At 48.9% G+C, this 17,838-nt stretch overlaps 1 protein-coding gene across 6 annotated transcripts in view; it reads left to right on the top strand.

Annotated features, from left to right (window-relative positions):
• mideasb (mitotic deacetylase associated SANT domain protein b) overlaps positions 1 to 17,153 on the top strand; it is a 116,968-nt gene extending 99,815 nt beyond the window's left edge. For all 6 annotated transcript variants that reach the window (XM_063054026.1, XM_063054061.1, XM_063054032.1 and 3 more), the window contains exons 12-13: positions 12,925 to 13,103; positions 14,401 to 17,153. In XM_063054026.1, coding sequence (XP_062910096.1) covers positions 12,925 to 13,103; positions 14,401 to 14,566 — 345 coding nt within the window. In that variant the 3' untranslated portion in view covers positions 14,567 to 17,153. The remainder of the gene's footprint in view (positions 1 to 12,924; positions 13,104 to 14,400) is intronic.
• Positions 17,154 to 17,838: the final 685 nt, after the last annotated feature.

Genomic DNA, 17,838 nt, shown 5'->3' with positions numbered 1-17,838 from the left:
TTATCCCCGGTGTGGGGGGAGGGTAAACGTGCTGAAAGGAGTTTATCCCCGGTGTGGGGGGAGAGTAAACGTGCTGAAAGGAGTTTATCCCCGGTGTGGGGGGAGAGTAAACGTGCTGAAAGGAGTTTATCCCCGGTGTGGGGGGAGAGTAAACGTGCTGAAAGGAGTTTATCCCCGGAGTGGGGGGGAGAGTAAACGTGCTGAAAGGAGTTTATCCCCGGTGTGGGGGGGAGAGTAAACGTGCTGAAAGGAGTTTATCCCCGGTGTGGGGGGAGAGTAAACGTGCTGAAAGGAGTTTATCCCCGGTGTGGGGGGAGGGTAAACGTGCTGAAAGGAGTTTATCCCCGGTGTGGGGGGAGAGTAAACGTGCTGAAAGGAGTTTATCCCCGGTGTGGGGGGGGGGGGAGAGTAAACGTGCTGAAAGGAGTTTATCCCCGGTGTGGGGGAGGGTAAACGTGCTGAAAGGAGTTTATCCCGGTGTGGGGGAGTAAACGTGCTGAAAGGAGTTTATCCCCGGTGTGGGGGGAGGGTAAACGTGCTGAAAGGAGTTTATCCCCGGTGTGGGGGGAGGGTAAACGTGCTGAAAGGAGTTTATCCCCGGTGTGTGGGGGGAGGGTAAACGTGCTGAAAGGAGTTTATCCCCGGTGTGGGGGGAGGTAAACGTGCTGAAAGGAGTTTATCCCGGTGTGGGGGGAGAGTAAACGTGCTGAAAGGAGTTTATCCCCGGTGTGGGGGGAGAGTAAACGTGCTGAAAGGAGTTTATCCCCGGTGTGGGGGGAGGAGTAAACGTGCTGAAAGGAGTTTATCCCCGGTGTGGGGGGAGAGTAAACGTGCTGAAAGGAGTTTATCCCCGGTGTGGGGAGGGGGGGAGGTGTAAACGTGCTGAAAGGAGTTTATCCCCGGTGTGGGGGGGAGGGTAAACGTGCTGAAAGGAGTTTATCCCCGGTGTGGGGGGGAGAGTAAACGTGCTGAAAGGAGTTTATCCCCGGTGTGGGGGGAGAGTAAACGTGCTGAAAGGAGTTTATCCCCGGTGTGGGGGGAGAGTAAACGTGCTGAAAGGAGTTTATCCCCGGTGTGGGGGGAGAGTAAACGTGCTGAAAGGAGTTTATCCCCGGTGTGGGGGGAGAGTAAACGTGCTGAAAGGAGTTTATCCCCGGTGTGAGTAACGTGCTGAAAGGAGTTTATCCCCGGTGTGGGGGGAGAGTAAACGTGCTGAAAGGAGTTTATCCCCGGTGTGGGGGGAGAGTAAACGTGCTGAAAGGAGTTTATCCCCGGTGTGGGGGGGAGAGTAAACGTGCTGAAAGGAGTTTATCCCCGGTGTGGGGGGAGAGTAAACGTGCTGAAAGGAGTTTATCCCCGGTGTGGGGGGAGAGTAAACGTGCTGAAAGGAGTTTATCCCCGGTGTGGGGGGAGAGTAAACGTGCTGAAAGGAGTTTATCCCCGGTGTGGGGGGAGAGTAAACGTGCTGAAAGGAGTTTATCCCCGGTGTGGGGGGAGAGTAAACGTGCTGAAAGGAGTTTATCCCCGGTGTGTGGGGGGAGGGTAAACGTGCTGAAAGGAGTTTATCCCCGGTGTGGGGGGAGAGTAAACGTGCTGAAAGGAGTTTATCCCCGGTGTGGGGGGAGAGTAAACGTGCTGAAAGGAGTTTATCCCCGGTGTGGGGGGAGAGTAAACGTGCTGAAAGGAGTTTATCCCCGGTGTGGGGGGAGAGTAAACGTGCTGAAAGGAGTTTATCCCCGGTGTGGGGGGGAGGAGTAAACGTGCTGAAAGGAGTTTATCCCCGGTGTGGGGGGAGAGTAAACGTGCTGAAAGGAGTTTATCCCCGGGTGTGGGGGGAGAGTAAACGTGCTGAAAGGAGTTTATCCCCGGTGTGGGGGGGAGTAAACGTGCTGAAAGGAGTAACGTCTGAAAGGAGTTTATCCCCGGTGTGGGGGGAGGGTAAACGTGCTGAAAGGAGTTTATCCCCGGTGTGGGGGGAGAGTAAACGTGCTGAAAGGAGTTTATCCCCGGTGTGGGGGGAGGTAAACGTGCTGAAAGGAGTTTATCCCCGGTGTGGGGGGAGAGTAAACGTGCTGAAAGGAGTTTATCCCCGGTGTGGGGGGAGAGTAAACGTGCTGAAAGGAGTTTATCCCCGGTGTGGGGGGAGAGTAAACGTGCTGAAAGGAGTTTATCCCCGGTGTGGGGGGAGAGTAAACGTGCTGAAAGGAGTTTATCCCCGGTGTGGGGGGGGGAGAAAGAGTAAACGTGCTGAAAGGAGTTTATCCCCGGTGTGGGGGGAGAGTAAAGTGCTGAAAGGAGTTTATCCCCGGTGTGGGGGGAGGGTAAACGTGCTGAAAGGAGTTTATCCCCGGTGTGGGGGGAGAGTAAACGTGCTGAAAGGAGTTTATCCCCGGTGTGGGGGGAGAGTAAACGTGCTGAAAGGAGTTTATCCCCGGTGTGGGGGGAGAGTAAACGTGCTGAAAGGAGTTTATCCCCTGTGTGGGGGGACAGTAAACGTGCTGAAAGGAGTTTATCCCCGGTGTGGGGGGAGAGTAAACGTGCTGAAAGGAGTTTATCCCCGGTGTGGGGGGAGAGTAAACGTGCTGAAAGGAGTTTATCCCCGGTGTGGGGGGAGAGTAAACGTGCTGAAAGGAGTTTATCCCCGGTGTGGGGGGAGAGTAAACGTGCTGAAAGGAGTTTATCCCCGGTGTGGGGGGAGAGTAAACGTGCTGAAAGGAGTTTATCCCCGGTGTGGGGGGAGAGTAAACGTGCTGAAAGGAGTTTATCCCCGGTGTGGGGGGAGAGTAAACGTGCTGAAAGGAGTTTATCCCCGGTGTGGGGGGAGAGTAAACGTGCTGAAAGGAGTTTATCCCCGGTGTGGGGGGGAGGTAAACGTGCTGAAAGGAGTTTATCCCCGGTGTGGGGGGGGTAAACGTGCTGAAAGGAGTTTATCCCCGGTGGGGGGGGGTAAACGTGCTGAAAGGAGTTTATCCCCGGTGTGGGGGGAGAGTAAACGTGCTGAAAGGAGTTTATCCCCGGTGTGGGGGGAGAGTAAACGTGCTGAAAGGAGTTTATCCCCGGTGTGGGGGGAGAGTAAACGTGCTGAAAGGAGTTTATCCCCGGGTGTGGGGGGGAGTAAACGTGCTGAAAGGAGTTTATCCCCGGTGTGGGGGGAGAGTAAACGTGCTGAAAGGAGTTTATCCCCGGTGTGGGGGGAGAGTAAACGTGCTGAAAGGAGTTTATCCCCGGTGTGGGGGGAGGGTAAACGTGCTGAAAGGAGTTTATCCCCGGTGTGGGGGGAGGTAAACGTGCTGAAAGGAGTTTATCCCCGGTGTGGGGGGAGAGTAAACGTGCTGAAAGGAGTTTATCCCCGGTGTGGGGGGAGAGTAAACGTGCTGAAAGGAGTTTATCCCCGGTGTGGGGGGAGAGTAAACGTGCTGAAAGGAGTTTATCCCCGGTGTGTGGGGGGAGAGTAAACGTGCTGAAAGGAGTTTATCCCCGGTGTGGGGGGGAGGGTAAACGTGCTGAAAGGAGTTTATCCCCGGTGTGGGGGGAGAGTAAACGTGCTGAAAGGAGTTTATCCCCGGTGTGGGGGGAGGGTAAACGTGCTGAAAGGAGTTTATCCCCGGTGTGGGGGGAGGTAAACGTGCTGAAAGGAGTTTATCCGGGGGGGGGGGAGAGTAAACGTGCTGAAAGGAGTTTATCCCCGGTGTGGGGGGGAGAGTAAACGTGCTGAAAGGAGTTTATCCCCGGTGTGGGGGGAGAGGACGTAAACGTGCTGAAAGGAGTTTATCCCCGGTGTGGGGGGAGAGTAAACGTGCTGAGTTTATCCGGTGTGGGGGAGTTTATCCCCGGTGTGGGGGGAGAGTAAACGTGCTGAAAGGAGTTTATCCCCGGTGTGGGGGGAGGGTAAACGTGCTGAAAGGAGTTTATCCCCGTAAACGTGCTGAAAGGAGTTTATCCCCGGTGTGGGGGGAGAGTAAACGTGCTGAAAGGAGTTTATCCCCGGTGTGGGGGGAGGGTAAACGTGCTGAAAGGAGTTTATCCCCGGTGTGGGGGGAGGTAAACGTGCTGAAAGGAGTTTATCCCCGGTGTGGGGGGAGAGTAAACGTGCTGAAAGGAGTTTATCCCCGGTGTGGGGGGAGAGTAAACGTGCTGAAAGGAGTTTATCCCCGGTGTGGGGGGAGAGTAAACGTGCTGAAAGGAGTTTATCCCCGGTGTGGGGGGAGAGTAAACGTGCTGAAAGGAGTTTATCCCCGGTGTGGGGGGAGAGTAAACGTGCTGAAAGGAGTTTATCCCCGGTGTGGGGGGGGGTAAACGTGCTGAAAGGAGTTTATCCCCGGTGTGGGGGGAGAGTAAACGTGCTGAAAGGAGTTTATCCCCGGTGTGGGGGGAGAGTAAACGTGCTGAAAGGAGTTTATCCCCGGTGTGGGGGGAGAGTAAACGTGCTGAAAGGAGTTTATCCCCGGTGTGGGGGGAGAGTAAACGTGCTGAAAGGAGTTTATCCCCGGTGTGGGGGGAGAGTAAACGTGCTGAAAGGAGTTTATCCCCGGTGTGGGGGGAGAGTAAACGTGCTGAAAGGAGTTTATCCCCGGTGTGGGGGGAGAGTAAACGTGCTGAAAGGAGTTTATCCCCGTGCTGAAAGGAGTTTATCCCCGGTGTGGGGGGAGAGTAAACGTGCTGAAAGGAGTTTATCCCCGGTGTGGGGGGAGAGTAAACGTGCTGAAAGGAGTTTATCCCCGGTGTGGGGGGAGGGTAAACGTGCTGAAAGGAGTTTATCCCCGGTGTGGGGGGAGAGTAAACGTGCTGAAAGGAGTTTATCCCCGGTGTGGGGGGGGGTGAGGAGTTATCCCCGGTGTGGGGGGAGGTAAACGTGCTGAAAGGAGTTTATCCCCGGTGTGGGGGGGAGAGTAAACGTGCTGAAAGGAGTTTATCCCCGGTGTGGGGGGAGAGTAAACGTGCTGAAAGGAGTTTATCCCCGGTGTGGGGGGAGAGTAAACGTGCTGAAAGGAGTTTATCCCCGGTGTGGGGGGAGAGTAAACGTGCTGAAAGGAGTTTATCCCCGGTGTGGGGGGAGAGTAAACGTGCTGAAAGGAGTTTATCCCCGGTGTGGGGGGAGAGTAAACGTGCTGAAAGGAGTTTATCCCCGGTGTGGGGGGAGAGTAAACGTGCTGAAAGGAGTTTATCCCCGGTGTGGGGGGAGGGTAAACGTGCTGAAAGGAGTTTATCCCCGGTGGGGGGGGAGAGTAAACGTGCTGAAAGGAGTTTATCCCCGGTGTGGGGGGAGAGTAAACGTGCTGAAAGGAGTTTATCCCCGGTGTAGGGGGAGAATAAACGTGCTGAAAGGAGTTTATCCCCGGTGTGGGGGGAGAGTAAACGTGCTGAAAGGAGTTTATCCCCTGTGTCGGGGGACAGTAAACGTGCTGAAAGGAGTTTATCCCCGGTGTGGGGGGAGGGTAAACGTGCTGAAAGGAGTTTATCCCCGGTGTGGGGGGAGGGTAAACGTGCTGAAAGGAGTTTATCCCCGGTGTGGGGGGAGGGTAAACGTGCTGAAAGGAGTTTATCCCCGGTGTGGGGGGAGAGTAAACGTGCTGAAAGGAGTTTATCCCCGGTGTGGGGGGAGGGTAAACGTGCTGAAAGGAGTTTATCCCCGGTGTGGGGGGGGGGGAGAGTAAACGTGCTGAAAGGAGTTTATCCCCGGTGTGGGGGGAGGGTAAATGTGCTGAAAGGAGTATATCGGCAGTGTGGGGGGAGAGTAAACGTGCTGAAAGGAGTTTATCCCCGGTTGGGGGGGAGAGTAAACGTGCTGAAAGGAGTTTATCCCCGGTGTGGGGGGAGAGTAAACGTGCTGAAAGGAGTTTGTCCCCGGTGTGGGGGGAGAGTAAACGTGCTGAAAGGAGTTTATCCCCGGTGTGGGGGGGAGAGTAAACGTGCTGAAAGGAGTTTATCCCCGGTGTGGGGGGAGAGTAAACGTGCTGAAAGGAGTTTATCCCCGGTGTCGGGGGAGAGTAAACGTGCTGAAAGGAGTTTATCCCCGGTGTGGGGGGGGAGGGTAAATGTGCTGAAAGGAGTTTATCCCCGGTGTGGGGGGGGGGGGAGAGTAAACGTGCTGAAAGGAGTTTATCCCCGGTGTGGGGGGGAGAGTAAACGTGCTGAAAGGAGTTTATCCCCGGTGTCGGGGGAGAGTAAACGTGCTGAAAGGAGTTTATCCCCGGTGTGCGGGGAGGGTAAACGTGCTGAAAGGAGTTTATCCCCGGTGTGGGGGGAGAGTAAACGTGCTGAAAGGAGTTTATCCCCGGTGTGGGGGGAGAGTAAACGTGCTGAAAGGAGTTTATCCCCGGTGTGGGGGGAGGGTAAACGTGCTGAAAGGAGTTTATCCCCGGTGTGGGGGGAGAGTAAACGTGCTGAAAGGAGTTTATCCCCGGTGTGGGGGGAGAGTAAACGTGCTGAAAGGAGTTTATCCCCGGTGTGGGGGGAGGGTAAACGTGCTGAAAGGAGTTTATCCCCGGTGTGGGTGGGGAGGGTAAACGTGCTGAAAGGAGTTTATCCCCGGTGTGGGGGGGAGGGTAAACGTGCTGAAAGGACTTTATCCCCGGTGTGGGGGGAGAGTAAACGTGCTGAAAGGAGTTTATCGGCGGTGTGGGGGGAGAGTAAACGTGCTGAAAGGAATTTATCGGTGGTGTGGGGGGGGAGAGGAAACGTGCTGAAAGGAGTTTATCCCTGGTGTTGGGGGAGAGTAAACGTGCTGAAAGGAGTTTATCCCCGGTGTGGGGGGAGAGTAAACGTGCTGAAAGGAGTTTATCCCCGGTGTGGGGGGAGAGTAAACGTGCTGAAAGGAGTTTATCCCTGGTGTGGGGGGAGGGTAATCGTGCTGAAAGGAGTTTATCCGCGGTGTGGGGGGGAGGGTAAACGTGCTGAAAGGAGTTTATCCCTGGTGTGGGGGGAGAGTAAACGTGCTGAAAGGAGTTTATCCGCGGTGTGGGGGGGAGAGTAAACGTGCTGAAAGGAGTTTATCCCCGGTGTGGGGGGGAGGGTAAACGTGCTGAAAGGAGTTTATCCCCGGTGTGGGGTGGGGGTAAACGTGCTGAAAGGAGTTTATCCCCGGTGTGGGGGGAGGGTAAACGTGCTGAAAGGAGTTTATCCCTGCTGTGGGGGGGAGGGTAAACGTACTAAAAGGAGTTTGTCCCCGGTGTGGGGGGAGAGTAAACGTGCTGAAAGGAGTTTATCCCTGGTGTGGGGGGAGAGTAAACGTGCTGAAAGGAGTTTATCCCCGGTGTGGTGGGAGGGTAAACGTGCTGAAAGGAGTTTATCCCCGGTGTGGGGGGGGAGGGTAAACGTGCTGAAAGGAGTTTATCCCCGGTGTGGGGGGGGAGGGTAAACGTGCTGAAAGGAGTTTATCCCCGGTGTGGGGGGAGAGTAAACGTGCTGAAAGGAGTTTATCCCCGCTGGGGGGGGAGAGTAAACGTGCTGAAAGGAGTTTATCGGCGGTGTGGGGGGAGGGTAAACGTGCTGAAAGGAGTTTATCCCCAGTGTGGGGGGAGAGTAAACGTGCTGAAAGGAGTTTATCCCCGGTGTGGGGGGAGAGTAAACGTTCTGAAAGGAGTTTATTCCCGGTGTGGGGGGAGAGTAAACGTGCTGGAAAGAGTATATCCTCGGGGTGTGGGGGGAGAGTAAACGTGCTGAAAGGAGTTTATCCCCGGTGTTGGGGGGAGAGTAAACGTGCTGAAAGGAGTTTATCACTGGTGTGGGGGGGAGGGTAAACGTGCTGAAAGGAGTTTATCCCCGGTGTGGGGGGAGTGTAAACGTGCTGAAAGGAGTTTATCCCCGGTGTGGGGGGAGGGTAAACGTGCTGAAAGGAGTTTATCCCCGGTGTGGGGGGAGAGTAAACGTGTTGAAAGGAGTTTATCCCCGGTGTGGGGGGAGAGTAAACGTGCTGAAAGGAGTTTATCACTGGTGTGGGGGGGAGGGTAAACGTGCTGAAAGGAGTTTATCCCCGGTGTGGGGGGAGAGTAAACGTGCTGAAAGGAGTTTATCCCCGGTGTGGGGGGGAGAGTAAACGTGCTGAAAGGAGTTTATCCCCGGTGTGGGGGGAGGGTAAACGTGTTGAAAGGAGTTTATCCCCGGTGTGGGGGGAGGGTAAACGTGCTGAAAGGAGTTTATCCCCGGTGTGGGGGGGAGAGTAAACGTGCTGAAAGGAGTTTATCCCCGGTGTGGGGGGGGGGGTAAACGTGCTGAAAGGAGTTTATCCCCGGTGTGGGGGGAGAGTAAACGTGCTGAAAGGAGTTTATCCCCGGTGTGGGGGGAGGGTAAACGTGCTGAAAGGAGTTTATCCCCGGTGTGGGGGGAGAGTAAACGTGCTGAAAGGAGTTTATCCCCGGTGTGGGGGGAGAGTAAACGTGCTGAAAGGAGTTTATCCCCGGTGTGGGGGGAGAGTAAACGTGCTGAAAGGAGTTTATCCCCGGTGTGGGGGGAGGGTAAACGTGCTGAAAGGAGTTTATCCCCGGTGTGGGGGGAGAGTAAACGTGCTGAAAGGAGTTTATCCCCGGTGTGGGGGGAGAGTAAACGTGCTGAAAGGAGTTTATCCCCGGTGTGGGGGGTGAGTAAACGTGCTGAAAGGAGTTTATCCCCGGTGTGGGGGGAGGGTAAACGTGCTGGAAGGAGTTTATCCCCGGTGTGGGGGGGAGAGTAAACGTGCTGAAAGGAGTTTATCCCCGGTGTGGGGGGAGGGTAAACGTGCTGAAAGGAGTTTATCCCCGGTGTGGGGGGAGAGTAAACGTGCTGAAAGTAGTTTATCCCCGGTGTGGGGGGAGGGTAAACGTGCTGAAAGGAGGTTATCCCCGGTGTGGGGGGAGAGTAAACGTGCTGAAAGGAGTTTGTCCCCGGTGTGGGGGGAGAGTAAACCTGCTGAAAGGAGTTCATCCCCGGTGTGGGGGGAGAGTAAACGTGCTGAAAGGAGTTTATCCCCGGTGTGGGGGGAGAGTAAACGTGCTGAAAGGAGTTTATCCCCGGTGTGGGGGGAGAGTAAACGTGCTGAAAGGAGTTTATCCCCGGTGTGGGGGGAGAGTAAATGTGATGAAAGGAGTTTATCCCCGGTGTGGGGGGAGAGTATACGTGCTGAAAGGAGTTTATCCCCGGTGTGGGGGGAGAGTAAACGTGCTGAAAGGAGTTTATCCCCGGTGTGGGGGGTGAGTAAACGTGCTGAAAGGAGTTTATCCCCGGTGTGGGGGGAGAGTAAACGTGCTGAAAGGAGTTTATCCCCGGTGTGGGGGGAGGGTAAACGTGCTGAAAGGAGTTTATCCCCGGTGTGGGGGGAGGGTAAACGTGCTGAAAGGAGTTTATCCCCGGTGTGGGGGGAGGGTAAACGTGCTGAAAGGAGTTTATCCCGGGTGTTGGGGGAGGGTAAACGTGCTGAAAGGAGTTTATCCCGGTGTGGGGGGAGGGTAAACGTGCTGAAAGGAGTTTATCCCCGGTGTGGGGGGTGAGTAAACGTGCTGAAAGGAGTTTATCCCCGGTGTGGGGGGAGAGTAAACGTGCTGAGAGGAGTTTATCCCCTGTGTGGGGGGAGAGTAAACGTGCTGAAAGGAGTTTATCCCCGGTGTGGGGGGAGAGTAAACGTGCTGAAAGGAGTTTATCCCCTGTGTGGGGGGAGAGTAAACGTGCTGAAAGGAGTTTATCCCGGGTGTGTGGGGAGAGTAAACATGCTAGGAATGAAAGAGATCAGGTTTACTTTCAACTTTACATTTTTAAATACCTTTGATTTACTTTGAACGTTGTAGACCAGTGCTCCATCAATAACTGGGGATGGAGTGGTGCCAGAGGGAGTGTTCCATTCCCTGGAAAAAAGACATGTCCAGTGTCTGCGGGTGGAAGGACTTCTCTCTGGAAGAGAGGCAGCAGGAACAGATATAGAATCTGAGACAGTCATGGTGTTCTTAAATGTGACAGGCTGGGAGGAGGTGTAGGTTTGGTAGTTGTGGTATTTGGTGGATTAGTCGTAGCTGGGGTTCTATCCAGAAAGGAGAGAGAGGAGGAAATGGTCCGAGGCGGGAGAAAGTTGATGAAATTGATGAATTCCACACAGGTGCAAGAAGCAGCCCCAGTGTAGCGAAGGAATTGTTGGGGAATGGTACCGATTGGTTTGAAATGTGGACTGCTCCAAATAGACAATGAAATGGCATGTGTAGCTGGGGTATCAGCTTTGATTTGTGGCAAGTTGGGGTAGGCCTACAGGTAGGGTACCAGGAACAATTCTATTAAAGCATGGGCAGCCATATTCAAAAATGTCTTAGAAAATTCCAGAAGTAGTAGTGAATCATGCCATCTAAACCAGGATATCGTTAGTTTCCATTGCACCCTGCAGAGCCCAACTTGGCTGAAAGCATGAAACATGATCAGCCACCATCAGACTAAATGAAAGTTCAAAGTAAATTTATTACCAAAATATTGTACTTTAATGTCACCTTATACAACCCTGAAATTCATTTCTTGTGGGCATACACAGTGTGGGGGGGAGGGGAACATCGACTCAGACCATGAGAGGTCTGCGTCGGGCATTTTAATGCCTTACAAGGCACAGATTGGAAGTCTGTGGGGCACCACTCCTCGCACAGACTAGAGCAATGTGTGATTAAGTGCCTTGCTCAAGGGCACAAACACACTGCCACAGCTGAAGCTTGAACTAGTGATCTTCAGATGACTAGACGAACGCCTTAACCACATGCCCACTGTGCATACACAGTAAATCCAAGAAACGCAATAGATTTAGTGAAGGACTGCACCTAACGGAACAAACAACCTATGTGCAAAAGACAAACTGTGCAAATACAAAAGAAATAGTAATAATAATAAGCAATAAATATCGAGAACATGGGACGAAGAGTCTTTGAAAGTGAGTCCATAGTTAGTGAGAACAGCTTAGTGTTTGGTCAAGTGAAGTTAATCCACTCTGGTTCAAGAGCCTGATGGTTGAAGGGTAATAAGTATTCCTGAACCTGGGGATGTGGGTTCTGAGGCTCCTGTCCCTTCCTGATGGCAACAGCAAAAATTAAGCATGACTTCGGCTGTGGGGTCCTTGATGATGGATGCTGCTTTCCTGTGACGGCGCTCCTTGTAGATGTGTTCAATTGTAGGGAGAGCTTTACCTGTGACGGACTGGCCTGTATCCACTACTTTGTCTAGGATCTTCCATTCCGGGGCATTGGTGTTTCCATAGCAGTGCGAGGCAGCCAGTGTTTACCACACATCTATGGAAGTTTAACATTGATCATGAGCTGAATGGTTCACTATTCCTGGAAAGGCCAAGGCATATTGTTTGGGACAGGAACTGTGCAGTTGCTGTCTGCATTTTACCAGTGCTAACAATAAACCCAGGATGCTGATGAGACAGCAGCCCTTAAGTTACTTGTTTTCACACACTGAAGGTGGAAGCATTGCATACCTGTTGGTTGAACACAACAGTCTTTTCTCTAAATTCTCCTTCAGTCGCTAACACTGTAAAAGAGACCCGATTAGGGTTTACCAAGTGGCTAAACTCAGCAAGGCACTGGACAAAGTCCTGCATGGGAGGCTGGTCAAATTGGGTCGCTTGGCAAGATGAGGTAGTAAATTGGATTAGACTTTGGCTTTGTGGAAGATTTTATTTGTTATTATTGTCGTGGCCATACATACCCAAGGTGTAAGTGCCATTAAAATTAGCTTTTTGCAGCAACAAGTATATTACAAACATGACAGACAAATTACTTAAACTTGTACATTAGAGTTAGAAACATAAAAGTTTGTTGTGTAACATGGTTGAATTTAGTAAGCACCCACCACATTCATGTGTTTATCCAGGTTTGATTTACAGCCTGAAACTATTTACCACAAAGTCTTGGGTGCACCTTGCGCACTGCATTTAAATGATTGCTTCTGAGCCTGAAGATTGAAGGTGGAAGCATTGCATTCCTGTTGATTGGACACAACAGCCTTTCCCAGAGGCTTTTTCCCAGGGTTGAAATAGCTAGCACGAGAGGACATAGTTTTAAGGTGCTTGGAAGTAGATACACAGGAGATGTCAGGGGTAAGTTGTTTTACACAGAGAGTGGTGAGTGCGTGGAATAGGCTGCCAGTGGCAGTGGTGGAGGTGGAAACGATAGGGTCTTTTAAGTGACTCCTGGATAGGTACATGGAGCTTAGAAAAATAGAGAGTTATGGGTAAGCCTAGGTAGTTCTAAGGTAAGGGCATGTTCGGCACAGTTTTGTGGGCCGAAGGGCCCGCATTGTGCTGTAAGTTTTCTATATTCTATGAATATAGACCAAACTTGAGAACCAAGTGCAGGCAGCAGTATTGAAGGAGTGCTGTACTCTCAGAGGTGCCATCTTTCAAGTAGAGCATTGTCAAAGCCCAGTTACCCTCCTCATTTGTAAATAAAAGGTATGAGCGCTATCTGAGAAAGAGAACCACAGAGTTGTGCAGCACAGAAATGGAACCTTTGGCCCACCTTGACTGTGCCTATCATCTTTCCCATCTATGGCAATCCCCTTACTTGCATTGGAACCATTCCCTATTGAAGTATGTGCCCAAATGCCTCTTAATCAGTGATTGTATCTGATTCTACCACCTCGTCTGGCAGTGCATTCAAGATTTAAAAGAAACTTGCTCCTCAAATTCCCTTAAAAAACTCCCATCCTTCTGTCTAAACCTCTGCCCTCTTTTGGTGCAGCAAATGGATTCTTCCTGAATGTTTGGCCAGTGAATCCTTCAAACAGCATCATCATAATGCTTATTTGATCATTATCTCATTGCTGTACTTGGGAATGGTTGCCACACTTGCTAAAGTAGTTAAAAGCATCCATCAGAAATTGTGACTGTATTTTGCAAGCTGCATGTTTCTGTATTTCTGGGAGAGTTGCACCTCTCTTGATTTTTCCCCCCTAATCTTGCTCTTTCCTCTTCTCTCGAAGCAGGCCCAGAATGTTCACTTGCGGAAGAATCACAACCCCACCTACCGTTGCAACTACAGACAGCGCCAACCTGCAGCTGCTCCCCGTGCTTCGTCCAGGAATGAGCGTGTGCAGTTGGGTGACTCAACCAAGCCTGGAAAGCAGACTCAAGAAAATGTCTTCCCTTGCAAAAAATGTGGGAAGTAAGTGGGCTTCTAGCTGAGGCATTCATGCCCCATCAGCTGAGTGGGAGAGGTTGTGTTTTGAATTCATTCTCCTAATGAGTGGTGGTAGTTGATGCCTGAGTATGGCAATGGAGTGTTCATTTTTAATAATTCTGTAATTTTGTTTAAAATGCCCCTCCCAATTTAATGTAAAAGCTTCTGGTTTAAAAACTTCCTTCTCAAAAAGTTACCAGTGTGAGAAGGAAATCGAGCTGAGCCTCTCCCGCACAGCTTAAGTGACCCAGGTTCAATTCTGACTTCTGGTCCTTGTTTAAGTGGAGTTTGCATGTTCTCCCTATAATCGCATGGGTTTCCTCCGTGTTGCTTCTTCCTCGCAGGTCCCAGAGATCAGGATCACTACGTTAACTGTAAATTGTCCCTCGTATAGGTGGTGGATTGAAAGGAATAGGATTAGAGTAGTTGGGACCTGAGCATTCACCCTGATTGGATGTTGTCTTATGAAGTGTCTATAAATGTTCAGATTGAAGAAGCAAGACTGCAATAACAAATCGGCACTCTCTGCAGGGTAGAACTGCTCTTATTGAGCTTCTGATATCATCTAAGGAAGCCTTTTCCAATATTGTTTTCTACAACATTGGACTCATCCATTTGATTTTCCTTCATTCCTCCCCAGCCACATCACGCTGTGTACTCCTGGCACCAGATGGTGTCTCAGTGTGGTTGTGGAGATACTTTTGTACCAGTTGTTGAATCAGTAAATCCTTTCAATTCTACAGTTTTCCCCAAGACTTCTTGTTCTGCAATCCGGTTGTCTCCTCTCTCCATTCAGACAAGTTTCTTTTATTTAATACTTTTACAGGGTTGGCATTTTTCACCTCTACCTATTTGCTCTTGTGTTATGGAGCTTGCTGGGCCACTGCAGAGGATATTCAAAGGTTCTCCATACCAGTGGACCTGGAGTTATTCAGAGACCAGATTGAGTAAGGACAGCAGCTTTATTCCCCTGAAGGGTAATAGTGAACCACATTGCAATTGTTGGAAGGACCAGTGTCTCCAGGAACTCTTTAGTCTCCCCTAGGACATTGACTATTTTTGGAATGTGATCGTGCAAGATGAAATTATCCATGGCCCCTGCTTGAATGTGGCTATCCGTCAATCTCAGCCCAGCACAGACGTACCCTGCACCCGTAGGAATCTGGAACTGATTTACTGACCACATAGCAGAGTTCTGCTGTTTCCTTTTTTGTTACTTATTTAGTGTTGTTCTAACTGTGCACAGTCTGAGCTGACGCCTGACACAATCTTTCTGTTCAAGGGTGTTCTACAAAGTAAAGAGTCGGAGTGCACACATGAAGAGTCACAGTGTCCAGGAGAAGAAACAGAGGGAGGTGGAATTAAAACGACAAGCTCCAGCAGCGGACGAGCAGGCAAAGGACGACGAGGAATGCGATGATTATTCCCTTTATTGCCAGGATGGATAGTTATGCAATGGTGATGAAGTAAACTGGTTCGCTCCGACTTACGAGCAGCTGTGGAACTTGAGACGTGACCTGTAGTTTCATCTGGATGTCGGAACTGGATACAACTCTGGGTAGTTCCAGCTCTGTTTGTTTATTCTTGCCCTGGGCCCAACCTCATGTATAGTCGAGTGTGGAGGCCGAAGGCCAATTGCTCAGGTGTTTAGCTGAAGCCACAATGACCGAGAGGCCTTTTTGTTGCACATTGTAAAATATCACACAATTCTTGTTCTGCCTGACTGACAGAACAACACCTCACCTTTATTTTGCAGTCACACAAATTTCTTGCAAAGATTCAAAGTTGCTTGGATGCTGTGAAAGTGTTGCACATCAGTTAAGGCTGGATTGCTAAATCTTACTTATCTCAAAGAATGGGTTTTAAAATGTTCAGTAGAAAAGAATTTCAATAGTCTGGGTTTACATTGCACCAAACAGATGCAGTTGCATGTTTGCACTGCATGTTAAAATTACAGCACAAACTTTGGGCTCATTTATAATGGTTCATTTCTGCAGCTAGACTAACTAGGATTGAGCTTTCATTTAAATTACATTTTGAATCCTAGATCTAAGTTGTGAAAATTGACTTGTAACCCTGTAAAATAATAATCAATTTCACTCTTACATGATGCACATTGGGACTGTCCCTTACTGTTATTATACTTTGTCTCCAACACTTGAATCATTTAGCTTCCATTATACCTGGACACAGCACAAATCAGTACTGCCCCCTACATTAGGATTACTGGTGTACCGGGTGTGAGACGCACCTTGTACTGTCCCCTACATTAAGATTACTGGTGCACCGGGGGTGAGAGAGACATATTGCACATTAACAAATGCTTGCTAACTTAGGAAGTTGTAATATTGTCTATTTCCTTGCCTCCTCGCTGAAACACTCATGTCACTATTTTCCCTACCGTAACACATCTTATAGTTGGCAAAGCAAATATTGTAGATTTAGTTTCCCCTTCTAAACTTTCCAGTCCAGTTTTTCCTCATCATACTTGTTCTGCAACCCTTCCTCTAATATTATTAAATTGAGTCAATGCAGTGGTTTACAGCATAGAGGGAAGCTACATGCCCGTCATGCCTGTGCTTGTTGCCGTTGATACAAGAAGAATACTTTCAGATTACCCATTCCTAGCACAGTCCTTTTCAAAAGAAAAAAAAATGCTTGGTATGTTGCCTGCCTCACTAAATCTGTAGCTGCAGATCTGTACTTGGACTTGGCTTCATGTTCTGTGAAATCAGTACTTGTTTTAAAATCAGCTCAAGTGATATTTATTTGAAGAGGCAGAAAAAAATATCAGGTTATTAACAGAGTGAAACAAATCACCATCATTAATACTCTGTTGCATTTTCCTTCCACAGCGCAATGAATGGGGTAAGCTTGTGGGCCCTAAATATGGTCCGGTCAGAACCTGGCCAGTCTTTGCAGCACTTTACTGTGGCAGGATTGCCATCTCCAGTTGAGTATATTTGTTCTTAGAGGGATCATCATAGTATATTTTTACCTTTTTGGGAAAGGCTAACTACACCTACGTCCAAAAAAGAATACGTAACATTTCAGAAGCCTTGTGATTTTTCTCCGAAGTTGCTTTATGAAGAGGCAGGAGCAAAGTGATTTCAGTTGCTTGCCAATTGTGTCACTTTGTTAATTTAACCCACTTGTACCTATTGTGTCAACTGCGTCACTGGTACAATGTACAGTCTATGTGTGTACCAGCTTTCTCTTTGCATCTGTCCCGAGATCAAAATGCAATTTTTGAAGTCTTCGGGGCAGTCAGAGAGTTGGGAAGTTATGTTTTATTCGCTGTCGCAATGACGCAAAAGCATCTAAAACGAAAATATAATGCTGGAAGTATTCAGCAGGTCATGCAGTATCTCTGAGGAGAGAAACAGTTACCTTTTAAAATAGATATTTTTTTTAAAAGAACAGAAACATTAACTCTGCTTCTCTTTTCACAAATGCTGCCTAACCTGCTGAGGAAAAACATATTTAATGTATGGGGGAAATAATTTGAATAGGATTATTTTTTTAGATTCTGGGGTATTAAACTAGGCAACCCTGAACTTTTTAATATATATCTTAAATGTGATATTGCAGCTTTTTGCTCGTTATGCCATTGTATATACAGCACAAGAGTAATTATATAAACCAGCTTAAGCTATGCTGTCAAAACTGAATTCAGCAGCCTATTTTAACATGAGCCTTGTAAATACATTAAAAATAAGTATTATTTATTCTTACTCAGCTATTTGGTTTCTGTATAAAAACTTTATAAGATTTGTAAAGTCATTGATTTTAGCAAGGCTGGCCTGAACAATATATTCTGTGAATGGGTTTGTAAATATTTTTACTTTTCAGCAACCTTTTTTTGCTCCTTCCCCTTTTTAAACTTAAGCCAAGAACTAGTGTGTTAAGTTCTTTTATTACCTGCTTAAAAGCATCAGGCCCTTGAAATGCATCTTTTTGTATCTATGGCAATGTTATGTTTTACAAACAAAATGTAAACACACCATTATTAAATGTCCTGAAGAAGGATCTTGGCCCGAAATGTCGACTGTTTATTCATTTCCATAGATGTTGCCTGACTTGCTGAGCTCCTCCAGCATTTTGTATGTGTTGCTGTGGATTTCCAGTATCTGCAAAATTTCTCATTTATTATTAACCGTTGCTGCCTCAACTGTATTTAGTATTCAAAAAGGTTAATGATTCAGTCCACTGTGAAAAGTAGATAGATAATAACTAGATTATTTGTAATAGGGTGTGATGTTAAGGAAAGGAAACTTGATGGCTCTGGCAAACAGCACTGGGATGATGAAGATTAGATCTCTTTTAGAACTAGTCACATTTATTCTGGGATAATTATGGATCAGGTCATTCTATGCTTTACCTGAGGGGGTATTTTGCTATTTTGTACAAAATATAACATCTCTGCTAGTGGAGTGTTGGTAAGTTTCTTCATGTGTTAAATTTCTAGAATGATTATTGAAACCACGTGCTTGCTGAGGGCCACCAGATTGATTCAAGATAGAAGTGGTAATTTGTTCTTGATAACTTGGAAAAGAAAAGGTTGCGCTGATAAATTTTGTAAATTTATGAAACGGTTTAATGTAGATGCAGTGAGATATTGTCAGAATTGGAATTGGAGATCAGAATTAATAACCTTTTAAACCCATTAAAGAAAAACATTGTTTTTTTACACACAAGAAACTTGCTATCACATGGAGTC

The sequence above is a fragment of the Mobula hypostoma genome, chromosome 1 (assembly GCF_963921235.1).
Source record: "Mobula hypostoma chromosome 1, sMobHyp1.1, whole genome shotgun sequence".
NCBI lineage: Eukaryota > Metazoa > Chordata > Chondrichthyes > Myliobatiformes > Myliobatidae > Mobula > Mobula hypostoma.
The sequence above is the reverse complement of the archived record's forward strand: the minus strand, read 5'-3'. Positions and strand labels throughout refer to the sequence as shown.